This window comes from Uloborus diversus, chromosome 7 (assembly GCF_026930045.1).
Source record: "Uloborus diversus isolate 005 chromosome 7, Udiv.v.3.1, whole genome shotgun sequence".
In the NCBI taxonomy this organism is placed as follows: Eukaryota; Metazoa; Arthropoda; class Arachnida; order Araneae; family Uloboridae; genus Uloborus; species Uloborus diversus.
In genome coordinates, this window is record NC_072737.1 from 117712394 (window position 1) to 117733885 (window position 21492).

The 21492-nt window shown below is 32.9% G+C and overlaps 1 protein-coding gene across 1 annotated transcript in view; it reads left to right on the top strand.

Moving 5' to 3' along the window:
• LOC129227029 (esterase FE4-like) overlaps positions 1 to 21492 on the top strand; it is a 56302-nt gene that overhangs the window by 15326 nt on the left and 19484 nt on the right. Inside the window, 3 exon segments of the mRNA XM_054861664.1 lie at positions 12948 to 13088; positions 20517 to 20568; positions 20571 to 20669. Of these exon segments, the coding sequence (XP_054717639.1) occupies positions 12948 to 13088; positions 20517 to 20568; positions 20571 to 20669 (292 nt within the window).

Consider the following 21492-nt stretch of genomic DNA (forward strand, 5'->3'; position numbering starts at 1 on the left):
TTAAAATTATCATTAATACAGGACTAATGTGTTTTTTTCTTTAATTTAAGCACAATGGTTTCTAATTATTTTCTGAAAATTTCTTCAGTTTCTCGTGACTGGTAAAAGAGTGCAATATGTACACGCTGAGTGCCCGCCTTACTGCTTCATATTTTAGTATCACTGTCGTAATACTCACTTGCTACTGCATTCCATGCACTACATGCTACGTTAATAGAAAAAAGGACTTATCACTTTTTAAGGATCGTATATCACGGTGAATTCTTGGAAGTGAATCTGTTAGGCACTGAAATCATTCAAAGAAATCTGACAAAAGAGACCTTATAAGCGATTAATGTGTTATGACCTGACCATAAATCCGATAATATATGACATAGAATTCCTATTCAGTGAGCCGGGACTTTAGAAAAGTGACCTTATACGCGGGTTGACCTTATAAGCGGATGACAGTATATCGAAGTCTGACTGTAATTCAATTACTTATCAATTTATTTCAGTTGCCGATTGATATATTGGAGGATCTTACTGTGTTCCTTAATTCTGTTGGCAGCATTCTTTGTTAAATTAATTTCAAATGGCACAACATTTTAAACTGAAAGTTCGACAAAATTGAATGAAAAATGTTCTCAACAATATGATTTTAGCTCTTAATATTGAAACATCTTTCATCTATGGTTGCGTTTCTTAATTTAATTTATAAGTGGAGCCCTTTTTAATGTTCACTTTTCTCTGGAGTGATGATGAAACCCATGATTTTTCTTTAATAATATAGTTTGAATGCAACATTGGAAAAATCGTTCATTTGCAATAAAAATTAACAGTTATTTCAAATAGCGTTTTATTGTCTTCAAAGAGTAACTTCAAAAATTAACACACATTTTGAAGTTTCAATTTTGATGAAATGGTGGTAGTTGTTTTATTATTTCAGTAATACTTAATATTAGCGCTTAAGAATTAAAGTTGAATCCTCATATGGTAGTTAAGTATGGTAAGTTTTTTTTTTTTTAACTTTAGCTTAAAAATCCGTTTTACGCACATATATAATTATTAGAAATGGTAAAAGTTTCAACAGCGTATTTCGTGAAAGTCAAGAAGACAAAGATAGAACCAATGTCGTTTCAGTTAAGATTTTGCATTATTTTACAGTTTTAGCAAAAGGTTATTCAGTTGGGTTATTTGCAAAAGGTTAGCAAAAAATGTTATTCAGTTGGTCTTAAATCCGTATCAATGCAATTCATTCCGAAAATTCTGATCTAAAGTTTCACCCAGACCTTATTTTTATCAATATTTCAAATGACTGAGAATCTGTAAAAGTCCCTCTTTACAACCTTCAGGGTTGTTTTTCAGGACCATATCGCTGTCTTTTGTATTAAGCGGTTTAAAAAAAATTGAAACAACTTTATGCACATTAGGTAAATAAAATATGCGTATAAAAATCATCTAATTTAAAGTACTTAAAGTTTTCTTATGAACATTAGTTTATGTGTAATTTGAATACTAATAATATTATATAGGAGAATTAAAAGGATAGTAAATTCGCAGATTAGATTTATTTCATTAAAATAAAAAAAAAATACTGAAGTTACACGCTTAAGCGATAAATAAACTGGAAGTTAAATATAAAATTAGCGTAATAATGACAATACAAACACGCAGCTAAAATTGTTGAATTCGGAAATACGAAACATTTATCACCAAAGTAAGTGATAAATATTTTCCTAACTATTTTCAGCAATGGTCTTTACAAAAGGCAAAATACCTGCGATAGCGTAAATTTTTCAGCGATGCAATATTGGTGTCTTGTTTGGGGTCGGAAGGAGGGGTACCCCGTTATTGCGATTTTCTATTCTTTCGGACCATTTCACACCATCTCAAAGTTCAAGATTTTGACTTCGATTGATTGATTGGTTGATTGAAATTAAAAGTGAAATTTCGGTACGAATATGCCTTGGCATTCTTTCGTTTCTTGTGGGATTTTCTTTCTTTTTTTCTTTTCAACAAAAATGTTTAAATGCTGTCGAAAAACTACATTGGCATTGAAAACACCTGTAACTGAATTCCAGTAGGTATTAGTTATTTAAATTATGATGCAGGTCTTTAAAAAAAAGAAGAAGAAGAAGAAGGAAGGACGTTTTACTTTATTAATTTGCCTATTTAAACATTTTTACTTTTCAAACGGGTTGACAACGAAACTGAGGTTTTGAGAAAAGCGGAAGGTAGTCAAAACGCTAATATGATTGAATGATTAGACGCTTTCAGTATAAAAAATGCTTCAAATTTTAATATTAAAAGTGAAGCTGCAAAAGAAAAAAAAGTCACAACTATTATCAGGAGGGAATAAAATCATTTTATCTCCCGAAAACGATTGGTAGCTAAGACAAAAGCAAGAAAGAAGAGTTCAGTGCAATAAATGGAAAGTTTAGACACGTTAATATTTGGGGGGGAAGAAACATCATTCATCGAAGAGATATTTAGTTTTTAAGTAAAATTGGTAGAAAATGCATTAGTTACTAAAAAACAGAGGCAATAGAAAAAGTTCAATCATTAAATTGATCGAATACCATATTTAAATTTTAAAACTAATCAACAGCAAAATTTAATTATTTGAAGGCAAAAGCAATAAAAATTTAAATTCGTAAAAAAGCCATTAGACACAGGGGGGGGGGGCGGGGAGAAGCATTCAGAACCAAATTCAATGTCCTTAAGAGTAAAAGCAATAAAGAAAATTTTATTCTTCGGATAGGAGATTAGACTCCATGTCTTTTAAAAAACGTACATGAGTTTTTTTTTCTTTCTCGTTTTGAATTTACCTAGGTATATTTTACACAAAAGTATTTATTTTGATAGTTTAGGCCCAAAATACTCGTAATTAATAATAAAAATGTGTATAAATCCTATGTTATGACTGAACTATTTGTTTGATACAGCGGGAACAAACGAAAACAAAGGAAAAGAAATTAGAAATCACAAGTTTCCATGCTCTAACAACAAAGTTTCATATCCTCAAATTGAGAGGCCGTTTTTGGACTACAATAACACCATAGAGGCACCAACATTTTAAAATAAAAGCAATGCAAAATTGTTTTTAACGTGAAAATTTCTCAAAGAAGAATCCTAAGTTTTGTTTTATAGATCTTTTTAGGAAATGAATTCAGAAATTCGAATTTCAAACACATGTTCTCACAAGCACTTCACAATCCTGGTTCAAATTTATTAAAATCAACTTTGTATCCCATATCTGATGAAACATGACATAATATCTCTTCACTGAAAATTTCTCTCATAAAGATCTAACGAAACACGAATTTAATCATTTACTAGTGTAGTCACGATGAGTTCTATAGATCATTAACTTGCACATGAAACAATTTCGTGGCAACTGAGAGAACAAATTATTCCACTCAAGTTTCCAGCCGTGCATTCTTAAAAAATCGTGATTTGCCTTTGAAGTCGAAAAGGCATAGAGCTTTATTGGCGTGACTTATTGAAAAAGAAGAAAAATAAGAAAATAACAAGAACAAAAAATTTCATAATGTTATGTTGTTATTAACGTGAAGGAAAATGAGATTTATGACTGTGTAGTATTAATTGCTTTTTAAGTTGCATTTAATGAGGGCCTGAGGTCTTAAAATAATTATCCTGGTTACGAATTTGTTATTAAGTAGTACAGCTTGACATTTGAACTTACGGAATAAAATATTCAAAAATTGTATCATAGTAAATGTAACATTAACTAGCATGGATTTGCGTCTCGAATTTTTAACTGTTAGTAATTTCATAATACTAAGTTGCTACTAGTACTCGACCGATACATCGGCCTGGCCGATGGCTCAACAATTTAGCCATCGGCATCGGCGGGCGATGCTAACTTGTAGGAAACATCGGCCCATCGGCCTTAAAAAACACCGAAAAGCCGTAGGAATTGGCCAATGCTTTCGAGAAAAAAAAGAACCTTCGCTGTTTTACTTTTTAATACAAAGTAAAGGGAGTTATTGTTTTCATGTAAAACTTTTTACTTTAATTTCAGTATGAATTTCTATTTTAGTCACCCTTGAAAGAGTTTTTAATACTGCATTCAGGTACCAAGGTTTATTTATTGAGTTGTTTCGTGCGGCTGGATGCACGTACATATGTATCTCTCATAAGTCATAACTCAAAAATGGTAAGCTGTAGAAGGCTAAATTTTCGCATGTGGCGTGTGCGTATACGTTCCAGTTGTGCACCTCCCTTTTTGTTTTCGATCGGTGTTCTAAAAAGCCTATTAACTCATTTTTTTGTGGCTATCAATTACTTATTTCAATGCAAAACTAATATAGCGTCTTAGTCTTCGGCAATATATCATTTGGTGATATATTGCCGTATCAGAGCCCAACTTGGAAACAAATATGAGATGGCAAAACCAGTTTTTGGGATATTTTCTTAGATTCCCGTTGAACCGACGGTAATTTTTAATTTTTTGATATTTGTAATATAAATCACAGTAATGCAATCTTTTCTGTATCGCTTCGGCGGAGTTACAAGTTTGAGACGACCCGTCGAAATACATTTTGGGGCCCTCTTTCTCTATCATGGAACTTGTAAAACAATTATCATAAGCATTTTCGTAACTCCTATAGGGCCCCTACGGTCATGGGGCCTTTCGCGCAATTGCAACATTTGCGATATTTTAAATTCTCCACTACACGTCAAAACAAACTGGGGTGCAAGTTTTAAAAGGGTTTTTCTGTTCGCTCTAAGGCAGGGGCTCTCAAACTGAGGCAGGGGAAATGCACACCTCCCTAGTGGGCGAAGGAGAGTGTCATAGGAGGCATGCATGTTTAGAAAAAATAAAATGAAAAAATAAAACTAATTATAATTTGCTCAATTTTGTGGTCACATGTGAATATTTCCGACATTATCGCCTTTTTCTGGTTGTTTGTGTAGTTTTCATCCACATATGAGTGAATCGGAATTTTCAGCTTTTGCACAACTTACAAAGTCAAAGCATCGAAGAAGGTATTGAAAGTGATCTGATGCACTGCGTTAATTACAACCTAACATTCAGAAATTTAGCAATCACAAACAATGGCAGCCCTCCCACCAACGTAGCTGGTCTTACATGCCAATCTCATTTAGATCATAGATTCCCTCTAATTAATGTGTATTAGTTCTTTGCTTCTTTTTGATTTCATGAGTTCTAATATATATATATATATATATATATATATATATATATATATATATATATATATATATATATATATATATATATATATATATATATATATATATATATATATATATATATATATATACGTTGTGAAAAAGGGGGGAGAAATACGTGAGACTAGTGGCGTAGCTATAGTGGGACGGAGGGGGGGGGGGGGTTCAACCTGGGTGACACTTTTTTAGGGGCGGCAAATTTATCCTCAATATTTTGGAAAAACAAATGTATTTTCCCAAAAAGGATAGCATATTCTTTCTCTATATTTACAAGCAAAAAGAAAATCTCTTAGAAATGTAAGTCTTTTGTATCATTACCAGAATAAAATTACTTCGATACCAAACAAGAGTTTTTATTGATAGCATATCAGTACAGTTCCTTGTTTTTCTCTTAGGGCATGGCAGAGAAATATCATGGAACCAATGTTTTTAATACTGTAGGGGTTAACTCGAGGAGGAAGAAAACAATGAAGTTTTCTTAAATTTCGTTATAAGTTTCGTTATAAAAAGGTTAACACTTGATTATAAGAGAGTTTCTTGAAAACCTCCTAATAAAACAAAAACTTCCATTTTAGCTTACTTTTCCAGTAAAAGTCAGAGAAAGAAGAAAAAAGCATGCAAGAAGGCTTAATGCATCTTAAAAATATCGCGAAAACAAAAAATAGTCAAAAATAAATAAAGTAATTAAATATATACCGAAAAATTAAAAATTAGAAATTTGGATATTGAGATGGGAGGAAATATCTGTCCGTCTGTCTGTCTGTCTGTCTGCCATTCCCCCCCCCCCCGTAACTTTTGAGTGAAAAGTCTGATTCGAATAAATTATTTTTTGTTCGAAAGATCTCAGCAAGGACACCTCATTCCCATATTTCACTTTTTGATTTGAACAATTTTTCGTTCAATTTTGAATAGTTCAAAAAAACTTAATATTAGCGCCTACGGAGAAATTCAAGGCAAAAATAAATCTTGAACTTAGCAGCTAAGTGACTTCAAACGAACTTGTTGGAAAAAGCTCTTGATGAAGAACATGTATCGAAAATATCTTTTTGACTCGAACAATTTTCCGTTCAATTTTGAACAGTTCAAATCTTTTAACATTAGCGCCTTCGGGGAAACTGAAAGTCAATATAGATTCCGAACTTGAAGGCAGGTTTACTTCAAACAAACTTTGCTGGAAATAGCTCTTGACAAACTATTCCCGACTCCGACTCCAAGAATTTCGGGGAACTTGACTCCGATTCCGACTCCTCTGCCCGAAAATTAGTCGGGAATCTCCGACTTTGACTCTCACTTCGTAGCTTTGGCAAAACTTTATACATGGAGGAAAAATGACTGACTCTGACTATTGGAAATTCGACAACGACTCCTGTATCAAAAAACAAGTCTGAGTCCGACTCCGAAAACTTTGGCAGACTTGCGGACTTTAATGGAAAATGATCGATTTCAGTTCGAGTCTTTGAATTAAAAACTTTCGGCTCTCGAATCTAACTCTTTTATCCCAAAATCAGATAAACTCCGACTTCACAACCATGGTTTTTACTGTGAAATAATTATTGTTATTAATATGATTTATTTATATTTTCACTCTAAAGTTTCAATTTATGTATTCAGTTTTTGGCGGAGAAATTCGGAGTCTTTTATGTTTTACATAAAAATATACGTAACAATTTTTTTTTTTTCGACAATGAAAATTATTTCTTTAAGTGGACAGTTTATTGTTTTTATTTATTTTTGAAAGTACATTAATTCATTAAAAAAATTATTTTTTAGCAACAGGAGAAAAATAAACGATTTTTTTACATGATGTATTTAATTTAATGTAGTCGTTTCCAAAATTTTTAAAGTATTTTTTTTTCTGAAAGAGCATGATTAAAAACATAGGATCTGACCATTTTTTCAATAATTTGACTAAGTTTAATATTTTTTAAAAAATACTTTAATTTGTGCGCTTTCATTGTTTACGCTTCTGCCAATGACATCACAAATGATGAGATGCCATTCAGTGTTGCCATTCGCAGACCACAATATTTAATTCACATCTTTACTCACGTGTACTGGCAACGATATGGTTGAGAGCAAGCGTAGAGCGCAATATTTAATTCGCTTCTTGAATATCATAACGTGGAAACACGGTAGAATGATGCACCAAAGTGCATCATTTTTGACGTCATAAAGGCCACGCCTTGTTTGAAAAATCTGATATTTAAAAAAATTAATTTTCAAAAAACTGTTGGGAAAATAAAAGTATTTTCTGGGTCCGAGTTTTTTTGTTTTTTTTTTGTTTTGTTTTTTTTTTTTTTGTTTTTGTTTTGTTTTTTGTTTATCATATCAATTTCAGTGACTAAAAATAGTACTTTTGTCCCTGAAGAAAACAACCCCATTTTAATTATTATTAATTTTTTCTTTGTACTAAAAAAAGGAGGTTAAAAAAAATTTTAATGGAAAAAAATGAATTAGCTGCTTTGCTTAAAAGGTGCTACTACTTTAATTGTTTGTTTATTTATTTTTTACGCATATAATTTTTTCGATGAGCGAGGCATATTTTATTTCTAGGAATCAGCTTAAAATATTTAAAAAAGTTTAAAATAATGTGCAATTTTAGCTAATTTTCAGAATTTTGATCAGGTAGTAGAAAGTTGACATTGGTATGCGGAAAAGTAGGCTCGTTTAGTTAGGATCCGATTAAGCTTCTAAATTAGGGGAAGCTGGGCCCCCCTCCCCCCATTCATTGTTTGGAGAAATTTTTCTAAACATTCTGTGTACGTTGATGCAACACTGACTAATGCTAAGTAGCCCAGAAAAACTCAGAGTTAAGTTTATTCCACCTTACCAACTGACAGAAAAAAAAATTAACACATATGTATCACATGAATTCTCAGCAAATTAGTGTAGTAACACTTTGAAATATATTTGACACTTCATAAAGGAAGTTAAATGTCATAAAAATACATATTAATAGAGTTGAATCAACTCCCACATTTGAAAATCTAGCTTGTAGCTATACACTTTATCAAATATGTCCTCACTTTCAATAATTTAAATCTTTCAAACAATTTTGTTTAGCAAGTTCAAATGTTTGCAATCTCTTTAAAAACGCAGTTAAAAGCAGAAACTGGAATTGTTAAGTACATTTTTGCAGTGATATTTGGGCCCCTTAAAAATTCTGAGGGGAAGCTCAAGCTTTCTGAGCCCTTTGAGTTATCAAACCCTGCGTTTAATTCAAGACGGAATTTCTTGTTTAACATCAGGAAAATGGTGGCAAGGTAAGAAAGGGAGGGGGAAGGATCTTTCATTTCCCTGACAATCTTAGCAGTTTATTTCCTTTTTTTTTTTTTTTTTGCCATCGGCCCTCTTTGAATAATCGGCCAACAATTGGTATCGGCCCATCGGCCAAAATATGCCATCGGTCGAGCCCTAATTGCTACTTGCTACAAATCATTCACTTGTTTTCGGAACGCTATATATCCAAAAGTATTGATGAGGAATATATGAAAATAACCGCAAACTATTCAAGATTTTGAATAGTTTGAAAAGTCCGACACATCTACAAATAATTTTTTAGTTGTACGTTTTTATCGAAGTAGTGGGTAACGGCACCAGTAACAGACATGCCTAAGACATGGCTCTAAGGTTAACTGAATATTCTGAGCCTTTTAATCTGAGATTTTTAAAACTATTTTTCTTCCATGCAATTGCATCTCATCTAACGTTTGGTTGCAACTGGACCCTCTACATTAGTTAATTCTATTTTTATTTGCTCAAATTCAAAAAAGGTCCGACCCGTAGTAACAGTAACCGAAAAATCTGATGATACCCAGTAACAAATAGGATGAGGAAAGGATGAGTAACAGAAAAAATTCCCTTTTTCTCATCAAAATGTGCAAAATTTCTTTATTTTTAGAACAAAGCCGAGTTAAATTCAAACGAACATGAAACATCAGCTGATCTCTTGAGAGCTGTTCATAACCTTCCCCCCCCCCCCACCACCGCCTTTTAAATACCAAATGGTTCCTAAAATTACTCTGATAACACTAGATGGTGGCACTGTATTCATGGGCTATAGCAACATTAGTTTTACCCTCCTAAAATTCTTATTATTTAAATTCAAACTTGTGAATGTCTTTTACTGGACCCTTGTCTGTTGCTAGTGCCGTAACCCTAGGTTCATTTCACCGTCGAATTGTTTTTTAATTGAACAATTAACCGAAGAATTATACTTTGTTTGTACATTTCATCGAAGTAGTACCTTTCATCGACAATTTATGTTTTTGTTGAACATTTAACAGACAAATTGTATTTTAGGACATTTTATCAACGAATTATATTTTAGGAGTACATTGCACCTGCCCGACGAAAGCTAATATCCACAAGCACTACTTCACTGCCATTTCCATGATCGAAGCCACCAAAAAGAGTTCAGCCAGCTTTTATAATTATTTACCGAATTCGAGCATATTGATAACCAAACTACAACAGGACGTCCCATGAAAGCGAGGATATCTACTGGGGATAGCCGTTTCAAGGTTGGAATAACATGCGAACAAAAAAGAAAGAAATTGCCCCATTCGAGTTCTATCTCGTTCTGTTGCGACCGGATAGATGACCCGACATGGGACGATTTTTTATTGGTTGTATTCGTTTCCGCCTACGATTGTTACAGCAAAATAAAAACTTCCTTTTGTTTTTGGATGTTTGTAAACAAATGTGATGCGTCGGGCATTTACGACGTGTACGCTTGAGCTTGAATTATTCAAGGTTTCGTGCAAATAATGATGAATTATGAGGAACTAGAGGATGGAAATTGGTGGGACATAATGGATCATAAACATCAACAATATCAAAACGCTTTTTGGTCAGAAAAAAAAAAAATCCGGGAAATGGTTGAAATTTCTGCTGTTCATCGATAATTTGTATTAAGCGAGTGGAATTTGTTTTTATTGTATCGACTCGACTTCTTCCTGTAACTTTGTACATGTATTATGTTTCGGCTCGCGGCAGACTATTTCATTTTTGTTTTTGAAAAATTTCCTCAACTTTATTTAAATTGTATGCACATTTAAATGCTTAATTTTATTTAAATACTAGCCGCCTGCGGCGACCAGCTGGTTCGCCTTCTTACGCCATTCACCTTTCTATGCAAGCAGTCACCTACGGCGGCTGCTTGGCTAACTTGTCATTTACCTTTTTACTTCAAGTTTGCCGCCTTTGGCGGCTGTTTAAATAAATTTGGCAGCAGTATTAATCAATCCATCTCTATCTTTTTTTGTGCCATTCACATTTTTACGCTAAGATTGAGGCCTTCGGCGGCTATCTACCTTTACTATCTATCTCTAAAATTTCTTATCCATCTCTATTTATTTTAACCTCCCCGCTCATTTCCTAATAAAAACAAAGATCATTCAAAAAACCGCTTTTTTTATTTAAGTAGAGCAAAAAAAAAAAAGTTATCTCCAAAATTCCCCGTAGTGTGCCAAAAGTAACAAAGTAAAGTAAGTGACAAAGAAAAATAAAATATCGCTGTTTTTATTGAATTAAATGCGCACAACTATGAAAACTAACGTAATATAGATAGAACAAAACGTCCAGCTTGGGGGGGAGGGGAGAATGAAAAAAGAAATAAATGCAATCCCTAAATAAAAAATAAAAAAAAGAAGAAAAAAAAAAGCAAGCGCTGCCGGAAAAACACGTGGTCATCACGTCATAAAATTAGAAGTAAGCTATATAGTTAAAAAAAAAAAGATAAACATTGTTTGCGATTAAGATTCCGTCGTAAATATCGGATCGAAATCCAAGTAGTGACGTCAGAGGCATAAAAGATTGAAGAACGCTTTTTTCTACCGATGCGTGGAAAGACATGATGTGTTCAGCAGTAAAAAAATTGTAAAAAAAAAAAAACTATTGCGTATTTTTAAGAACTTTTTTCTTTTGAAGAGGGCGAAATGTTTTTACTATTACCAACTTAAATTTTAGAAATGAGGCTGTGATACTTCTCGCAGGATGATCTTAGAAAAATATAAAACCCAGGAAAAAATGCAAATTGAAGGTTTTTTCAAAAATTCATAAAAAATACAAAAATTGCGCTATCTTCAAAATTTTTTCATTCATCATATTTAAAATTAAATTTCTAACACTATAGTACAAAAAATATTTGTGTGGTGTGATTGTTTTGGGATCTGTGAGGTAAAAAGTACTAAAAAATGCAAAAAAACACATAAAACATTAAATAACTTTTTTTCTAATTAAAATATCAAAAATCGAAGCCCGAGGTGCACATATTCGGCAGAAACTGTACCTGTATACCAAATTTCATCTTTCTAGGCCTTACCGTTTTCCGGGGAAGCGCGCCACACACACACACACAAACATCCTATTTTATTATATGTATAGATTTTGATTCGCTTGAGCTTGAAATATTCAAAGTTTTGTGCAAATAATGACGAATTATGAGGAACTAGAGGTTGGAAATTGGTGGGACATAGTGGAGCATAAAGATTAACAACATCGTAATACGTTTTGGTAGACAAAAGAATCCAGAAAATGGTTGAAACTTCTGCTGTTTTTTGATAATTTGTATTAAGCGAGTAGAAATTTTTGTTATTGTATTGATTCGACTTCTTCCCGAAACTTTGCAGACGTGTTATGTTTCGATTCGGAGCAAAATATTTCATTTCTGTTTGGCAAATTAGTATGCATATAAATTTTAATTTTATGCTCCTTTAAATTCTAAATTTAATTTAAATACAGTAGAACCTCCATTAAGGGACACCTCCGAATAAGGGACACCTCTATTTAAGGGACATTTTTTCTGGTCCCAGTCCCTTTGAATAGGGACTTCCATGCATTTGCCTCTAAAAAAGGGACACTCTATTTAAGGGACAGTCATAGAGAAAGCAAAATTACAAAAAATGATGTACCAGTGCATAAGAGTGAATTTACTGGAATTCAAGTTTCACTTGTCCTTTAAAAATTAATTGAGGAGAGTTGAACATTAACATATGTTGAAGAAACAAGTATTGTACATTGTAAAAATTTAGCTGAAAGTTGCATGCATGATTTGCCCACACCAGATTCAAGTAGGCTCAGAATCAAGGAGAGGGCAAAGAAACTGACTAGCTTTTTATATAAAAATTCAAACGTGAACGCTAATTGCAATTCACAATGTCTTGCATTGTAAATTACATGACATGAAGCAAATTCATGCTATGAATTACTTCGAAATAATTGCTTTATGGGGAAAAACTTTGGACTTACCAAATATTTTAACTCAGTTATAATTAATAAAATAACAAAAAATTGAAAAAACCATTAAGTGTGAATTTCATTTAGTTGTGTATGAAAAATGAAAAGTATTAATCTTAAGTGTAAATAGTGTTTTGTAAGTTCATAAAAAAAAATTACACTGAGTAACACTCATTGCATGTATAAACTAAAATACCTCTGAAGAAGGGACACCTCTATTTAAGGGACATAATGACGGGTCCCATTAGTATCCCTTATTGAGAGGTTCTACTGTATTTTGATTCGCTTGAGTTTGAATTATTCAAGGTTTTGTGCGAACAATGGCGAATTATGAAGAACTAGAGCTTGAAATTGGTGGGACACAATGAATCACAAGCGTCAACAATATCAAAATTATGCTGGATCATCATTGTTATCATTGTCGTTAATAGCCGTTTGGCCCTTTTTGAACTTCATGGTTTCTCTGTTGAAAGGTTTGTTGTCATAATAATTATTTTGCTTCCCAGGAACCGCTCATGTACCCAGGCTGGGCAGGTACTTTGGATGCTCGAGATTATAGGTCTGCCTGTCCACAGTGGGACTCTCAAGGACGAATGAAGGGCGCCGAGGATTGCTTGTTCATCAATGTGTTCACTCCAGGACTACCGGTACAGTAATACACATAACATTTCGTTTTTAATTGCAAAAATAGTTATGAATTAATCAAATTTTGGTACTTTCTGAATAATTACTAAATGCAAATTTCAAGTATTCCCTAATAGTTTTATCATTTATTTAAAAGTAAAAGCAAGTCTGAGATGTAAATTATTTTTGTGAATATGATAATAAATTTTAGTGACACGTACTTCTGCAAAAATATAATGTATAAAAAAACGAACAGAATGAATCAACTAAAAGAAAATATTATGCATATAATATTTCACTTGTAGTTGCAAAAACAATAATGAATTAATCAATTTTTGTTCCGTTGCAAAAATAACTAAATGCAAAATTTAGGTATTCCCTAATAGTTGTCTCATTTATTTGAAAGTGAAAGAAAGTCTGAGACATAAATTGCTTTGATGAATATGATAACGAATTTTAGTGACACTTACTTCTGCCAAAATACAATATATAAAACTTTCGAACAGTGAATCAACTTAAAAAAATATAAAGTACAATGTTAGACCAAAAAAAAAAAAAAATTTTTTTTTTTGAGAGGTAAATAAAATTTTAATAGTACCAGGATTCGTGTAGAGGTCAGCAACTTACTGGAACGCTACTATACCGCTAAGCATTTAAGCGAGCAGAGAAAACCGTTTTACACACTCGAGTGGGAGAAAAGTCGAAGAACGAGTCGATCTTCGTGTCATCCGATTACGTATGACAAGCATAAGAAAAAGTTGAGGATGGAAGCGAAAGCACTGAAACAAGCTGAATGCGATTTTTAAAAAAAAAATTTTGTAATTAATTGCGTTTATTTCTCATGATATATATATATATATATATATATATATATATATATATATATATATATATATATATATATATATATATATATATATATATATATATATATATATATATATATATATATATATATATATATATATATATATATATATATATATATATATATATATATATATATATATATATATATATATATATATATATATATATATATATCATGAAAAATATATTTCAAACAAAAAAGAAAAACTTTAATTTCCATTATAGCAGTTGATTTTAAAGGAACTTATGTTTTGTAGGGGATATATAATTGATTCTGAACTTCAAGTTACGGGTCTGGACATAGACACCATCTCCTTTCTTACACCACAGATAAAATGAAATAAAAACATTATTCAATTTTACCGAATAACCTCAAAAACTTAATATATTTAATAATTCACTTTTATTATGTTAATGTGTCAAAACTCAATCAGTAAGAAGAAAAAAATAAAAACATATCCCAAACGGTACTAGTATTATTGGGTGAGTGCAAAAGTTCGTGCGGAGTTTGTGAAAGAAAGTCATACAGTGATTAGGCAAGCAAAACTCTTAATTCAATCAATGATATATTCTGGCAGCATACGGATGCCCCGATCATAAAAACTGCGTGGTTTAGATTCAAAGAACGAAGACACGACGTTTTGTAAGGCATTCAAAGAGTCAAGTTTTTTTCCATTTAAATGATTTTGCAATGGATATGATTTTGCAATGATTTTGCACCGGAATAAGTGATAATCCGATGGTGCGATATCAGGAGAATACGGTGGATGAGTTAGGACATCCCATTTCAGGCTGTTCAGTTTGCGTAGCGTCTGTCTTGAAACGTGTGGTCTAGCGTTATCTTGATGAAAGACTACGCCTTTGCGATTTGACAAACTCGGACGTTTCTGTTTGATTTCTCGGTTCAGATTAGTTAATTGACGACAGTACTTGTCCGAATCAATCGTTTGGCCGGCGGGGAGAAACTCAAAATAAATTATACCCTTGCAATCCCACCAAACACAGAGCATCACCTTCATCGGGTGCAAACTGGCCTTTGCCATTGCGTCACCATGTTCTCCTGCCTGTTTCCATGTGCGTTTGCGATGAACGTTGTTGTACAGGACCCATTTTTCATCGCCCGTCACTAATCGATCCAAAAACGGCTCGTTTTTGAGCCGCCCGAGTAAAGATACGGCAGCAGAAATTCGCTGGATTTTGTTGCTCTCGGTCAACAAATGGGGCACCCATATATCGAGCTTTAAATCAAATCCAATTTTTTTTTAAACGCCGAAAAGCGGTTGATCGGTCAACGTTAAGTGCTGTAGCAACTTCCTCTGTTGAAATTCGCGGAGTATTCTGAACTAAAGAACGCAAAACGTCGTCATCAATGTCGGAAGGTCGACCTGAGCGTGGCTCGTCTTCCAGCTTAAAATCTCCGCAACGAAATTTTGCGAACCGTTTTTCCACAGTTCGTTTAGCTGGTGCTTGATCTTGATAAACGTCTTGAATGTTTTTTACGGCTGCTGCAACGTTTATTCCCTTCCGAAACTCGTAAAGCATAACATGCCGTAAATGCACTTTATCAACACTCATTTTAAAAGTAATCTTTCTCGAAGCAGTTTGTATCTGCACAAATTATTTTGATTGGAATGAAAGCTGCACATGTCACCTTTCCAACGATCTGACTTACGTAGATAGTGGTATTAATGACAACACGTTACGCCCGTTCTAACGCCATCTATTGCAACTCCGCACGAACTTTTGCACTCACCCAATATAAATCAAATATTAGTATACATCCGAAATATGAAACAAAGAATGTTTACTTTATTTCTATGTGCAATTTTAAACTGCAGGGAACTAGCGCTGCAACGCGATTCGAAAAATGCGAAATGGCTAGATAACGAATTTTTCTCGAAGAACGAATTTTAGAGCTCACGCGAATTCCTCACCGGCAACGCGAAAATTTTCGGAACTGAATCGCGGGGCCTGCGAAGTATTGCCTTCTTTATGGAGTACTAAATATTAGTATCGTGAATGGACTTTTTCTTTTGCATCATTGAGAGCGGAAGTTCCTCACACCGCATTAGGTGAAACATCGTTTTGTTAACGTACAAATCGCCACTCCGCATCTTTTTTAAATTCTAAATAAGACGTTGATGAAACATGATTTCACATAAGTAGGCTGTTTATCTAAAGTTTGAAAATGAAAGGAAAAATAGGAAGTTTCCCACAACTATAGAAATTCAAAGATTTTCGAAATGCTTGAACAACTAAAACTGTCAAATATAAATAATGCATCTACACTGTAAAAAAAAAATTCGGAAACGTTTCTCAGTATATCGTGCAGCTGTGGTTCATGAAATTTTCAAAAACGTTTCTGAGTATTTCGGAATTCTCTTTCTGTAATGTCCGGAAACGTGTCCGAGTATTTCGGAATCCTCTTTCTGTAATGTCCAGAAACGTGTCTGAGTATTTCGGAATCCTCTTTCTATAATTTCCAGAAATGTTTCTGAGTATTTTGGAATCCTCTTTTTGTAATTTTCAGAAACATTTCTGAGTATTTCGGAATCCTCTTTCCGTAATTTCCAGAAATGTTTCTGAGTATTCTGTGCAGCTGTGGTTCATGAAAGTTTCGAAAAAGTTTCCGAGTATTTCGGAATTCTCCAAACAATTTTCAAAAACGTTTCTGAGAATTTCGGAATCTTTTTTCCGTGATTTTTTCTAAAAAATAATTCTTTACTATAGTATTGCATGCCATATCAGTTTCAATTCTTTCATATCTAAGAGCAATGAAACAAGCAATTTTCGAATCATTCGTGGATTTTTTACTTCCTTTTACAAAAAAGGAAGTATTGTATTCGCGAAAAAATTTTCACTCAAAAATCGCCCTTAATTTCCATTTTGCTCACCCCCAAATGAATGTTGAGTTTTTTTTTCGATTCGACCACATGCGGAAAAGTGCCTAAGAATGTATAGACACGCGAAATATCCATTTTGACCATCACCGAGGTAATTACAACGACTTTTCTCGTGACGTCTGTATGTATGTGCGTATGTGTGTATGTGCGTATGTGCGTATGTGCGTATGTATCTCGCATAACTCAAAAATGGTATGTCCTAGAAAGTTAAAATTTGGTACATAGACTCGTAGTGGGGTCTAGTTGTGCACCTCCCCTTTTGTTTGCTTTCGGATGTTCCTAAGGGAGTCTTTTGCACCTTTTTGGGGGGAAATCATTGTTAATTTTGATGTAAACTCAAGTGGCGTTATAATTTGTCGGACACTTGGCGATATATCGCCATTCTTTTGGTCGCCAAGTTTTGTCGCCAACTTGGCGACAAATTTGGCGGAGTTTTTTTTTTTTTTTTGGTTTCAATTTGGCCATTGTTGGTGATATTTAGAGAATAAATATTGAATCACATTAAAATAGCGAATAATGGGGAAATGACATTAAATTGTAAAAGGAAGTCATGTGATGCACACATCAGCTCGTTTTTTCTGAATTTCTAATGACAAATAGCATGGTTAACAGCACAACATATGCACAGTTATAAATTTTTGAAAATTTATGAAATAATACAGTAGTTTCATTCATAATCACAAAATCGTCGGGGGAGGGAAGGGGAGTACTTTCTCAAAAGTGGGATTGTTTGTTAAACAATATTAAACTTCAGTTTTTCTCTCAATATTTTCAAGACAAAATTATCAACATATTGTATTTTTAATGCAGAACTTAAAAACATATCTTGTATCAAACTTGATAGCTTTTATTTTCGGATAAAATTTGACAGAACTTACCTACACTTTGCGTTCCGAAATTCGTTCACGTCAAGTCAATTTCTTTGACGAACAAAGTCTACCGAAAAGTACCAACAGAGAAATTGATGAATTTAAATATGACACCAAAGTCCCCCTGCTGGAACCATTCGGGTTTATTCTTCTGTTCTTGCCCTTTTCCAGTTTATCACAAATATAGATACTTAATCAAAATAGGTTACTGATTTAGAGTGTGCGCAAAATGCATTATATATTTTATTTATTAAAACATAGAACTCTATTACATGATTATTCCATTTCATGTATACGAGAGCCCCCCCCCCCCACACACACACCATAAGAGTGATGGTGCACCCATAAAATGATATAAAGCGCCCCCCACCTTAAAAAAAGCAACCCCTTGAAAATGTCAATGGCACAGTCTCTCACCATATGTGCATTGCATATTAATAACATAGTATTTAAAAACTGATCACTTTTAAAACGATGACATGAAATAATATTACTTTTTATTTCAGCATGTAAATGCAGCTGTTCCATTTTTGCCACTGACTCATTCCTCCAGACTGTCCTACATTAAACTAGTATATCCACAAAGGAAATGTTATTTTCGGAACTAATGTCAAGGAATTTTTTTATTGTTAACCACATTTAACAAAATGAATAAGCAGATGAATTAATTTCATAACTATGTTCTTACTAATAGATAACATGGTCATTTTCTAATGGTATAAATATTTTTAAATGAATGAATAAATTATAATAAAAGAAGATAAATTATACCGGCACATTTTTTGTGAAGCATATTACAATACTAGAAAATATTTGCATTACCATATTTCTAATGAATTAAACAATTGATTTTTTTTTTCTTTTTGAACCAAAATGTATGTACATCCAAGTATTTCGAAATAACTTTTCTGTGATTGCTTCTCAAATATAAATCTTACTTCTTTTGCGAAATTAATCAGTTTCAGTTGGTTACAACAAATAGCACACCGCGCACATAGGTATGTAGGATAACTTTAAATTAATTCGATAAACCCAAAAACAGTTACAATTGGAGCCTCATCAAATGTAAATCAACAAAAATATAAATGTATATGACAACATGTTTTAAAATATTCATTAATACTTACAAGTGAACATGAGCGGAAGAAAATCTAAGTACCTCCATTACAACTGAATAAGTAATCCAAAGGGTTTCGTTTCATTAAGTATAAACACGGGTGTTGAAACTATTCACGCTTGAACACACAATATATATCTAATTATGGTCGCATTGGAAATTGTAAAGAAGCAAATGGTTATTAACTAACTTAATAGCTGCGTACATCGTCTAAAAAATCAAGGGCAGTCTAAAATGCAAAGGCGTAAAATTAGTTTCGACACATTTTACTACTCTCTAGACATGAAATAACAAGCAATCCAATGCTAAACAGTTGCTGACTGCTGCAACCATAGATAAGAAAAAAAGAAGTTCTCGTTATTTCCGACTCATTGGCGCCTGTGTTGGAAGGATGAAATAGGTTTCGAAGCGTTGCGTCATCACTTCCGCTTCTACATATCTTGAAATAACAAAAAGCTTTCTGAATATTGAGGAGTTCGCTATTGGATGCAGGATTCCTACTATTTCGGAAACGTTTCCGATATATCCAGAAACGTTTCCGAAATTTGTTACAGTGTATTGTACAGTACTTTTTTAGTGCTGCATTTTATTATTGCTACATACTATACGTGCAGTATTGTTTCATTTTATGCCATTTTCTCATATCATAGATTATGTGCACCCCTAATAGTATTTTTATTCAACAACACAGCTTTTTCAACCTATGCGAGGAACGCATCCCTCGAGTAAGTTGATATTCGACTGTACATGCGGATGACATTAATTCCAAACCTTTTTTTCTGGACGGGTAAAGTTTGAATGAAACGGAAAAATTTCCGTTATCATACATTTCTATAACACTAATGTTTATTGTTAACCGGTCAAGGCTTAAAATATTTTTAAATGTTCATCCACAGGACATTTTTTGCTGCCAGAAAGCATAAACGTTGCACTAAATTGGCAATTATCGCTTATTCTTTTCTTTCTATTCATGCCTATTTTCATGCTCTATTGCTCTATTCAAGGCAAATAGAGGGGAAATATGAACATTTCGTTGCCAAACAAACTAATGGCGTTAAACAGAAAGAAGGTACGACGTCAAAATAACATGCCTGAGGTCGGCTCGTATTTTTCAGTGTCTAACGAATCTTATTGGTGCAACATCTACTCATTTACGACTTGCACCTGTCAGATTCGTTTGAAACCTCGTTTCTTTCTTTCTTTCTTTCTTTTTCTTTTTCTTTTTTTTGAAACTTTATTTAAAAGTAGTTTCTCGAAATCGCTACAAACTACTTTTTTTTCAAAAGTAGTGTGCTACACTACAAACTACTAAAAAATGTAGCTACTACAATAGCGTCGCTACTTCCAACCTCTGGATTATATATATATATATATATATATATATATATATATATATATATATATATATATATATATATATGGGATGTAGTATGCTGGATGTTCCTTTTTTTACATTAGGAAAGATTGTCATTATTGTTATGATTTTTTTTCCCGAGATGTACTACGATTGTCGCCGTTGAGCGATAGGTGTTTCAGTGGTTTTCCAAACGTGATTATTTTCTTATGCTGCATAGAAAGCGCAAAGTAGATTTGATTATCATTAAATAAATTTCCATGGCTTCAAAATATGTACTAGCGATCCAGCTGAAACGATAAAATAGATAATGTAGTATTTGATTTTTTTTCTCTTAGACCACTGGGACATTTTCACCTGTAACATATCCAGTAATGATCTTCATTCATGGCGCAATTTTGAAGAAGGTTCAGCCAATATTTATGGTCCAGAGAAACTCATGGACAAAGGTGTCATCCTTGTCACCTTCAACTACAGGATTGGTTTATTTGGTAAATACTTTTTAACTTTCACAATTTATTAACACAAATATTTATTTATCCACATCATTTTAACTGTTGGCGTCATCTAATCTTGCTGTTGCAAATTGTAACTTATTTTTATTTAAAAAAAATAGCTAAGGGCACTGAAACTTTTCAGTTGAAGTCATTGAAATTTATTGGCTAACTAGCTGCGTTGCCCGGCTTTGCTCGGTCTACCTTGAAAATACAAATTGTGTCAAGTGACGTGCATACAACTATCTGGCTAAAAATCATGCAAAATTTCCCTTCCAAACAATGTCGACAAATATTAAAATACTTTTAAGAAATTAAATCGAGAAATATGGATTTAAAAAGCGTAACCATGGAAATGCAAAATAAAATAAGTTTATGGAATTAAAATTCGAAAGAAAATGGATAACAATTTGAATGGAAATGCGATTTTTTGAATTTGATTTAAAAAGGCTTGTAACTTTTGTTCCTTTGGAAATAGAAGCTTAGTTTTTCTACCATAGGTCAAGATAGATCTGGAGTAAAAAATGTCGCTTTTTCCAATTATGTCAAAAAGAAAACTGTGGAACAATTCCTTCACTTTTTATTGATAGATTTTTTAAAGAAAGTAGTGCCTAAATTTCAGCTAAGCCTAAACAAATTCGAGCTACAACAAATAATTCCCGCCGTAAGTTGGTTAGATCATTTAAACTAATTGCGTAGAATGCGGGAAATTCTACTCTTTCCAACGATATATAATATTAATATTTGAAAGTAATGTTTCACCCCCATATTCAGGAATTTATGTGAAAATTGGGTCTAAATTGGAATAAGAAAAAAAAGA